Here is an 11,206-nt window from a genome sequence, read left to right as displayed (position 1 = left end):
TTTACCTGTAAAATAGCCACTTCATTACGGAGTTGACTTTCTTGTTTTGTGGGGAATCTCATCTTATCAATTACTTTAATAGCCACATCCCTCCCAGTCTTTCTATGTTTTCCTATTAAGAAAAAAAGAATAGGAACGAATGAAGCAAACTGACAGCTTTATTAGGGAGTTGTCCACAGACTGAAATTTATATGTATTTACTCTTGAATTTTCTTTTTGGCTCATTTTTGTTCTTTCTCCACACTCCTTCACTCACCTTTAACTTAGGAAAAAATTGTTTTCCCCTACATACATAATATTTGCCCCTAATAAAGTCAGCTGCATTATCTAAACAGGAGAAAATTTGAATGAACTTGTTGCTCAAAAGTAATCTACCTTGTTAAATAAATGATAGTTAATTACCCTGACCTAGTCCTTCAGAGACTCTGTCAAGATGGAAATACTGTATGAATGAATCAATTTTATTCTAGATTCAATGAGTCAGCACAGAGTGATTTAACCATGTACCCACAAACTCTGCGTGTCTCTATATTCTAGAATTTAGATATAAAAAATTTATATTTGTCTCTATATTCTAGCATCTAGATATTAAAAAAAGTAGAAGTTTATTATAATGAACAGTTATTCCCTCATTTATTAATTCAAATTAACTAGTTATACCTATTATGTACTAGGTATTCCTTTAGATGCTACAGATTAAGCAGTGAAAATGACAGGTATATTTTTGGTGTTTGTTCTTCAAATACGTATGTGACTTGCTCTTCTCTACATATCTATTTATTTTAGATTAACTCATTTGTCTCAATGGCACAATTGTAAGTCTACTTGAAAAGACTGAACAAACGTGTGCATTTTTGGTAAGAAGCCAAAGGTACCTCAGACAGTTCTTTGTTCCTTTGATGACAGGAAGTCCTCCAGAGATGTAACTACTCTTAAAACTGACAAATCTGAAGTTGCAAACCATAGATACTATATATGCATGCAGAGTCAACACATTTTCTAGGCGACTGCTTTATGTCATAATACTAGGTGCTAGGAATACAAAGAAGATCCAGACATCTCACAGCCAACGCTCCAATAAAGTTCAGTGGGAAGACAATAATGTAAACCCAAAGGATAATAGATATTGTGATAGAAGTATGTTAGGTAGCAGGAGTACCAAAGGGAAACAATGTTTTTATTTGATGGAGAGATAGGTATGGGGACAAGAAATTTCCACAGAGGAAGCCCTTTAGTTGAGCCCTGAAGTATGAAAAAATGTGCACTAGAAGAGACAAAGGGATGGAGAAGGAGCAGAGAGGCAAAGGGTATGGAGGCATGTAAATAGGACTGAAAGAAAGCAAAGAGGAAGATGCAATTAGATCGGAGGCTAGAGAAGCAGGGATAAATCACAGCAGCCTTGAAATCCTCTGCTAAGAAAACTGGCTATGAATCTGTAGATGACTGTGAACCACTTAAGGGTTCTATGTGAGGTAATACTAATATCAGATGTGGATTTTCTGAAAGATTCACTCCAAGAGTTGTATGAAAAGAAGGTAAGAATGGAGGCAGAACAGCCAACTACCAAGTCTTAGCAAGGGATAACAAGGGTTTAGCATTTCTTTCTTAGTACCTTTACATACATTAAGTTTAATTAATATTTAAGCCCTATGAGCTACACAGGTCAGGTTTTATTAGTTCCATTAAACAGCTGAAGATGCTAACGCACAGTAAGGTTAAATGACTTCATCAATATCCTAAATTGCAAAGTTGGATTTCAGGTTCAGGTTTTCAGACTTAATAGAACAATCATGCCAACAGTAGACAAATGGTGCCATTTGTGTTGGAAAACTAGTAGGGAATATAGTTCAATGAATAAGCCCACTCAGCCCAACATAAACTTCAAATCATCTCCCCCCGCCTCCAACAAACATCTGTATGTGTGAGCTACAAGAGGAGATAAAAAATACTGTAAAATTTTCTGATTCTGTTAATTTTTAAAGTTTGCAATGACATTAAGGGAAGAATACTCAAATTACAGTGAAAAGGATTTAGCTGAAAGATACAAGTCAGCCTTTAAAAAAAAAGGCACTGGACAAAACTATGAGATGACAAAACAGCTGGCAGATGTTTTACATTTTCCAGTTTTTAAAATAATGTGTACAATATGCAAACGGCTGTAGTTGCTTACCTCCATAAACGATGCCAAACTGGCCTGAACCAAGCACCTCATCTGCAAAGATCTGGTAAACAGTACTGATATCCTGGTAGGATACAGTAAGCAGTTAGTATTATTTATTTCTATAATACAATGTCAACATCTCTGACTTTCTTCACTCAAATACTTAAATACATTTTGTTTATGTTAGAAGCAACTAATTTCCATAAAGTACAAACTATTTTATGAAAACATAGGCTATGTTCTATAAGAGGTTAAGCCCAAATTTTATGTGCAAGTATAATGTATTGTGTAAGACTTTCAGGAAAAAAATGCTTTGCATTTTAAAAGTCTTGTATTTAGGCCTGGCATGGTGGCTCACGCCTGTAATACCAGCACTTTGGGAGGCTGAGGCAGGTGGATCACCTGAGGTTGTGTGTTCGAGACCAGCCTGACCAACAAGGAGAAACCCCGTCTCTACTAAAAATACAAGATTCGCCAGGTGAGATGCTGCATGCCTGTAATCCTAGCTACTCGGGTGGCTGAGGCAGGAGAATCACTTGAACCCAGGAGGCAGAGGTTGTGGTGAGACAAGATTGTGCCATTGCACTCCAGCCTGGGCAACAAGAGCGAGACTCCATCTCAAGAAAAAAAAAAAATCTTGTATTTATTAAGTAGTGATCTATAAAAGTAAATTTACCTAAAAAAAATTAAAAATGAAATTTTACCTATTTTACCTTTAAGGAGATTTGCTCTCTTTGATTTTTGGAAAAAAACCTCAAAAGTTCATATTACTGGGATTAGCCTAACTTTGAGAGACTGAAGAAAAGAATACGTATGAGAGAAAGTCTGTAACTGAAATCTATTCCTCTGTCTTTCCTCACTGCTCTTCGCCCCCTTCCCTTTTTTTTTCTTCTTTGTAGTATTTGTTGCCGTCAGAACTAACAGAACTAATATACTAATTTGGGATGTTTAGTGTCAAAATTGCATTACGGGTGTGACTGATGAAAGAAAGACAAAGTGGAACTTCACTTAGCAGACCCACACTTATAAAGACAAAGCCTCAGCCCTGCAGCAAAAGCCAGTGAATATGCATGTATATATGTTAAGTTGTAATTAAAATTTTAAGGTTTGTAAGAACCATTTTTATAAGCCTCCCAACTTTAATCAACTTTTTGTTTAACCAAATTTTGGTTCTAATCAGATTAGGAGGCATCCAATGTATATATAATAACTGCTAGGAAAGTGTATGGGTACGTATGTATGTGTATATATATTTGTTAAACAAAAGCCAATTCTGAATCCTTTTCCCCCTATGACATGGATGGAGATATCCTCACTTTCCATGGGATTATTCAAAATTAGAGCGCTCATGATTTTTGATATTCCTCCTTCTCTCCCCAAGAATATGGCATCTATTCTACCTCCCAACAGGACAAGAGACTCATAGATTCTATCTCTGAAAAGTTCTATCTCCAATAACACTACTAGAGTCCAATCTTCATTGCAATCTTAGAAATCTTAACATTTATATGTTAGAGAACTATAACAGCTAAGTGCCCCAAGTAGAAAAGAGAGATTTTAATCTGAGAAATTATATATAACAATTTAACAATTTTCTGACTTCCTTTTCTGGCCTGTTTTCCCTCTAGTCCAGGGGTTAGCAAACTCCAGCTTGTGGGCAAAATCCAGCCTGCTGCCTCTTTTTTGTATGGCCCCTGATCTAAAAATGGTCTTTAAATGACTGGACAAATCAAAATAATATTCTGTGACATGTAAATATTAAATGAAATTCAATTTCAGGGTCCATAAACAAAGTTTTATTGGAACACAGCCATGCCCGTTCACTTATGTATTGCCTATAGCTGCTTTCTTGTCACAACCGCATAGCTGCATAGTTGTATATGGTCTACAGCAGGGGTCCCCAAGCCCCAGGCCACAGACTGGTAACTGTGGCCTGTTAGGAACTAGGCTGCACAGCAGGTGAGCAGCAGGCCACCAAGCATTACCGCCCAAGCTCCGCCTCCTGCCATATCAGCAGAGGCATTAGATTCTCAGAGGAGGGCAAACCCTACTGTGAACTGTGCATGCGAGGGATCTAGGTTGTGCGTTCCTTATAAGAATCTGACATGGTTCATTCCGAAACCATCTCCCAACCCCCCACCTCCGTGGAAAAACTCTTCCACAAAACCAGTCCCTGGTGCCAAAAAGGTTAGGGACTGCTGGTCTACAAAGCCTAAGATATTTACTAAAAAGTTTATGGGAAAAGTTGCTGACCTGTTATAAAACCCTAAACATACCTATATACACCAGCCAAACTTAATTTATTCATAATTCCTTAAGAGTCCATTTCCTGCTTCCCTGTTTGTTCATCCTGGTGCTCCTGTACTTGCATGAAAGGTTGTTCCCCAACCCTCATCCCTTCAGCATTTCTGTCAGTAATCCATTCCATCCTTTCAGGTATAGCTCAAATTGCACTTCCTTTAGGAAGCTTCCCCTGTTGACCCCACAAGAAGTAATGTCTGCCTTCTCTTTGAACCAGTCTTATCGCTTTGTAACATTCTAATGTAACTTTTTCTAGTGAAAAAGTTAGCTTTATTTTTAATTTAAAAAATCTGCCTTAGTTTCCTCTATAAAGCAGAACTCCTTAGGGAAGTTATCAACCGCAAAGTCTAGCCTAGTACTTTGGGAGATGAACCAATTTCTCTAATAAAGATTTTCACCTTTTATTTTCCTTATTTTATTCACCCAGTTTACACATTAGCTATAACGATTACTTACCACATTCTCCTGAATCTGACAATTAGATACAGAGATACTTGTAGACAAATCTTCTGTAAAATATAAAAAAGACAAAATTTAGTATATGACAATAATATTAATCTTTACTGACATGTGAATGCTCATGGTATATCAAACATTAAAAAGTTTAGCACACAGTTAATACAATTATGTACATTAACAAAATCTACACGTACAACCCATCAACAGGAAACTAGATAAAATATGATACATCCATATAAAAGAATACTATCTCAACATTTAATCAATGATGTAGGACTATAAATACTGAATCAGAAAGTCAGAAAGCTAGTTATGATTATTACTGAGTTAAAAAGGGAAGTTGCACTGTAATCCCAGTGCATTAGGAGGCTGAGGCAGGAGGATCACTTGAGCCCAGGAGTTTGAGACCACCTGGGCTACATGATACCCCATCTCTACAAAAAATTTTAAAATTAGCCAGGCATAGTGATGTGCACCTGTAGTCCTAGCTACGCAGGAGGCTGAGACAGGAGGATCTGAGCCCTGGAGTTTGAGGTTGCAGCAAGTTATGATTTGTGCACTGCACTCTCACCTGGGCAACATAGCGAGACCCTGTCTCTTGGTGTGGGGAGGGGGGGAAGTGGAGTCAAGGGAGTTGCGGGGTAGCAGTGCTTAAATTAAAAACAAAAATCTATGATTACTTTTGGTGAGTGGAAGAGGTGGGGTTGGGGGACAAAGAGTTTTTACACACTTCTAAATTGCTTGCATTTTTATAATTTTATAATGTTGTTTTTTGGTACTTTAATACATTTATTGCCTGAAATAAATCACCTCATTTATCTTTTAAAGAGTGTGTAAGTGCCTGTATTGTTTTCTGAGGAAAGAGTCCTAGTTTTAATTAGAATGACATAGAGTTCTGTTTAAAAACCTCCAAAACTTAAGAACCACTGTGAAACATCCATCTACCTACACCCATTCCAACCCAAAATCAGTACTGAAAACCAAACATGTACACAGTCGTCATGATCCTCATCATACTTGTCTCAACTAAATAATGTTACCCCTCCACCACTCCCACTGAGATCTGCCTACTGTATTTCTACCTGAGGTTCAAATCAGGTTCTTCTATGAAGTCTTGTTTACTCTTCTGTCTGTATCTGAGTTTTTTAAGTAATGTATTCCTCACTTTTGCACTGTACTGCTTTATGCTACCATCTAATACCTTTATATATCCCATCTCTCCCTAAAGAGCTTTTATGATTTCTGTATTTATTTTGTATTTTAGCTCAGGGCCTAGCATAACAGTTGTACAAAATAATACAGCTAAACTAAAATAAACTACATTTGGAAAGTTGTTGATACTTATTTCAATTTGAGTATATTTCTCAAATGAATGACTTGTGTGTCCCCATAAGCAACACAATGTTAATGGGGGAGAAGTGGCATTATAGTGACCTTTCGATTGTTAACTGTTTACTTTTGAAACTTTCTCCAATTTAGGTTTAATTATATAAGTTTTGTTGGTGCAAAACATGTTTCAATGATTTTTAAATATTTCTGTATGTTTTAATACAGCATTTCTGACTTCACAGATTTCATGAGTGTGATGTGAACCATAATACTTTATTGCCTGTTTATATCCCACTATAAAGCAAAATATTAATACCAGTAGCAGGCATAATCCAATGAGACTTTACAGATGCCAAGCACTGTTCTGTATCTTACAGGTTCTCTTTCATTTAATACTGACAACCCTATGAAGTACTTACTACTACAGTGAGGTAAAGTACTTGCCTGATCACGTAACAGATGGTATAGCCAGGATTTTCATGTAGGAAAACTGACTCTGGAGCCTAGCACTGGGCATTGTATGTACGTATATATACTATAACCAATATAATTTTATAAAAGAGTTAACTAATTGTATTGGTTACTAAAGTATTGGTTACTAAAGACAAAGCTTAGGATGAACATTAAAAGGAACAAAGGAACACAACCATACCCACAAAATGCTTAGGAACTAAAGAGGAGAAAAAGCCATCAAAAAGTTTATTGCTTACTGTGATCTTTCCCTTGCCCTGGAGAAGTGCAAACACTTGCTTGAGGAGTAACAGGCATGAGGGCTTGGCGAATTGCTTTTTCCCAGCTCTGTGCTACATCAAGTCCAACTCCAGTGGCAGCAAGAACAGGATTATGAGAGCTGTCCCCATTGTTCTCACCAACGAAGTATACCATAGTATCAGTAATGATTTCAAAACAGTGTGGATTGCTGCCTTGTGAAATGTTTGTGAAATCTCGTGGTGAAGATATGCGGAGAATTTCTGAAAGTGGAATTTCCTGAAGTAAAAAATTAAGCATTGAAAAATAAGAATACATCTTTGTTTTTATTTTTAAATACACTAAAGAACCACAGATATGCATTTCAATGAATGCCATTAAGACGGACACAAATATGCAACATTTATCACACAATTGAGTCTTATGACATGGCCTGTCTTAAATGAGCTGCAATGTCTAGCAATGCCAGAGGCAGAGCGTGGACTATGATAACTAAGCCAGTAGCAGATCATTAGGATGCAAGGAAGGAGAAGATATAGGAGAGTAATCTGCCACTATATCCAACACTTGTGACTTCCAACCATCATTAATTCAGCTTCACAACTACTTATCTAGTGGCTGTAGTCTACAAGATATAGCCCCAAAGCAAGTAAGAAGCAGAAATAATGGCAGAAAAAGCAGAATCTTGGTCAGTTGTTTAAGCCACTCCCATTCTGGTTCTGTCCACTGGAGTAAACTGTAGCAATCATTATGTTTTTATTTTTAGTCCACTTCCTAAGGCAAAAAAAACTTACTAAAAACAAACAAACAAAAAAACACCTGCTCAAAGCAAGCCATTAGTTCCCATTCTGTCTTACTGACCTAACTGCTTGGTTATAATCTTGCTTGCTATCAGTTTGTGATGTGGCAAAACGTGGAATAAGCCAAGCAAGGAAGACTGTAAAAAGGAGATTAAGAGCCAAAACAAGCAATTGGGAATTGGAACCCAAGGTAAGGTGGAAGCTGGGAGAAATACTAAATACCTCACTGACCTCTTCTGGACAGGCAATGATGATAGGACTTTCTAAGCAGTCTAATCTAAATCATAGTATCCAGAAGGAAAGCAGCAGCAACCTGACAGGCAAGCCAGAAATAAATAAATACACGACAACAACAGTCTGGTAGGAGAGCTGCTGTGGGGGAGTGAAATTTGGTATGGGAAATAGCTGCTTCAACAAGGAACCTAACAGTGACTTCTATAAACCATACTAGCTAGAGTCATATATATTCAAATATAATAGTTAATGAATATTATCTGAAAAAAACATACACTATCTTAATGCTTGTATTTTTTAAAATGTAAAATCCTTACCTTATAATACTTTGATCCAGATTCATTCTGAAATAATGTTAGACATTTGCTGTCAAGTCTCCAATAATGCCTCTTTCTCTATAAAATGAAGATTGGAAAACTGTGAGGTTCAAAAATGATTCCTCCAAAGTGCTTGTACCTAACTTTTCCCTTCATTTACATTCATAAATTTGTATTTTTGAATAACTTTAAGATGCATGAGGTTCAAAATTCTCAAGATACAAAAAGGATGTATGGTGAAAAGTATCACTCCCACCATCACTCATCCCCACTCCTCACCCTTACTTCAGGCAAAGCATGAATCCTTGTAGAGAATTTCATACATGCACACATGAATACATATATATTACACACATACAAACACACACACATAAAAATATGTAATTTACCTATAGGCTATATTTCTAGAAGTTGATCTGCTGGGTCAACAGACATGTGCACATGTAATTTTGCCTGATAGTGTTATATTATTCTACACAAGATTTGACCCAATTTATACTCTCTTCAGCAACATATGAGAGTCCCTAGTTACTCACACCCTCATTAATGCAGTATGTTATTAACTTTTTGATCTTTGCTATACTGAAAAATAAAAACTGATATTTCAGTGAAAGGTTAAAGTGATATTCCTTTTATTATAAATGAAATCAAGTTCTTATGTCATTTGTATTTCCTGTGAAACTCTCTGTTCCTATTCTTTGTCCATTTTCCTATTGTGTTATGTTCTTTTTCTTATCAATTTGTTGGCATTCTTCACATCTTATGGAATTAACCCTTGTTTCGAATGGCTGAAAATATTTTTTCCAGTTTCTCATTTGTCTTTGCTTTTGGATTTTGCCACATATAATTTTTTAATGAGATTGAATTTATTGATCTTTTATTGAGTTTGTAAAATAATTCTCCCAAAGTTTCTTCTGTTTAATTTCTTTACATTCAAATCTTTGATACATTTAGGTTTATTATGTATAAAGTATGAGGTATATATACATATATATAAAACTTTATTTTTTTCAAAATGGCTAGATGGTTGTCCCAACACCATTTACTGAATTAACTATCTTTCCCCGTTAATTTGATGTAAAAGCACCTTTGATATACCATTAAACTCGCAAAGGTAGGCACACCACTTCAAGTTACATTCACAAGGATATGAACTGTAAATAAAACACATACACACTGCAGTCTATACTGTTGTCATCATACAAAACTTTAGGCCAGCTAAATGTATTGGGTACTTCATTTTATTCTTAAAAGGCTTATTAGAAAGCTTGTTTCAATAATCTACTCAGCAAACTTTAAAAATAAAATACTAGCTACTAACATTTATTGAGTGTTCCTGTATGCCAGACACTGTTCCAAGATCTTCTCATATTATTAACTGATTTGGATTTATTAGGTGGTTACCATTATTATGCCAATTTTACACAAGGAAACAAAAGCATAAAGAAACTTAAGTAACTTTCCCAAGTTCATAGTTTTATAGTAAGTTACAGAGACTTAGGCAATCTAGCTCCAAAGTCTATGTTCTTAGTTATTACACTATGCTGATTCTTCAAATCTATTGTCTTTCTACTAGAATGTCATCATTCCTCGTCTTTGCTGGATCTAAAAAAAACCTTGCATATTTACACTAAGTTAGTCTACATAAAACCAAACATGCTTCCTTCCTATCTTTGGCAATAAGATGACTTTTTAGATGAAATCTTAGTTCCTTCTATCTCTATTTGTGGCTCCACTGTGTTTCGAGTTAATTATTTTTTATTGTGAAACAATCCCAGATCCTTTTTGAATACTGACTGCTCTACCAGTTTGTAAAGACAATACATTAAATATTCTGCCTGTTAAAAATTCCTTACAAATTTAACTATAATTCCAGTGCATCTTTTACAAATTGCTGCAGTGTATATAATGTCTTAATATGTATCTCATCATCATTTTGATTTAAAAAATGCACAAAATGAAACTCATAACAAAGTCTTAGTAACATATTCAAATGTATTTGATTACTGACCAGGTTATCCCTGCTGGTGTAATGGACCATCCACCCTTCCTTCACCATTGTGCTGCTCTTCCTCTTTGTGTGCTTGATGGATTGTACAACCCTCATTAGCGGAATATTATTGCTTGTTGATGGACTAAAAAATATTTAAAATTTGTAAGTTTGTGTAGATTTAAAAAAAAATCATATAAATACTGTAGGAACATGAAGCCTTTTTAAAGACAACTGAGCTAAAATTTTTCAAAATATCTTAGTAAAATAAACAATGGCTTAAGAAAAATTAATCCTGTTATGATGATACATAAATGATTCTATTTTAAGCTAATATTTTAAATCCTATTTACTTGTCATGAATGTTTTCTGGAGGGTCACCAAAAAAAATTAAAAAACAATGAGCTGAAGAGAACGTACCCTCCCAAACTGGAATTTGGAGCCCAGGAGAGGGTCTCATTTGGGCTTGCTGTTGAAGAGTTTTCCTGCCCTAGGCAGCATGATGGACTAGCAAATCCATAAGAAGGCAAAATGCAAGTATATATAACTCGAATTCACATGGCTCAAATGTCAAATCCAGTTAATCGTGTTGTTAGCAAAATGTACTTGTACTAGAAGGTATTTAAAGGAAAATGATTTACAGATAACTAATTAAGAAAATGTAATGAGTCAAATCAGGTAGCACTGAAACATGGCTCAATAAAATTTGGGATGTATGTATAAAATACACTGTTTTGAAATGTGAACCTCAAACAGTTAAATACTTTTTTTAAACTATGAAGTATTCATGATTAAGAAACTAGCTAGGTTCACCGGGCGCAGTGGCTCACGCCTGTAATCCCACCACTTTAGGAAACCGAGGCGGGCAGATCACAAGGTCAAGAGATCGAGACCATCCTGGCCAACA

At 35.7% G+C, this 11,206-nt stretch overlaps 1 protein-coding gene across 7 annotated transcripts in view; it reads right to left on the bottom strand.

Annotated features, from left to right (window-relative positions):
• Positions 1-11,206, bottom strand: part of PRKD3 (protein kinase D3) — a 72,808-nt gene that overhangs the window by 16,775 nt on the left and 44,827 nt on the right. For all 7 annotated transcript variants that reach the window (XM_054548224.2, XM_024242016.2, XM_024242018.3 and 4 more), the window contains 6 exons: positions 10,321-10,444; positions 8,310-8,387; positions 6,961-7,237; positions 4,919-4,971; positions 2,171-2,243; positions 6-112 (listed from right to left, as the gene is read on the bottom strand). In XM_054548224.2, coding sequence (XP_054404199.1) covers positions 6-112; positions 2,171-2,243; positions 4,919-4,971; positions 6,961-7,237; positions 8,310-8,387; positions 10,321-10,444 — 712 coding nt within the window. The remainder of the gene's footprint in view (positions 1-5; positions 113-2,170; positions 2,244-4,918; positions 4,972-6,960; positions 7,238-8,309; positions 8,388-10,320; positions 10,445-11,206) is intronic.

This window comes from Pongo abelii, chromosome 12 (genome assembly GCF_028885655.2).
Source record: "Pongo abelii isolate AG06213 chromosome 12, NHGRI_mPonAbe1-v2.0_pri, whole genome shotgun sequence".
Lineage (NCBI taxonomy): Eukaryota > Metazoa > Chordata > Mammalia > Primates > Hominidae > Pongo > Pongo abelii.
Note: the sequence above shows the minus strand (reverse complement) of the source record. Positions and strands in the feature narration are given on the sequence as shown.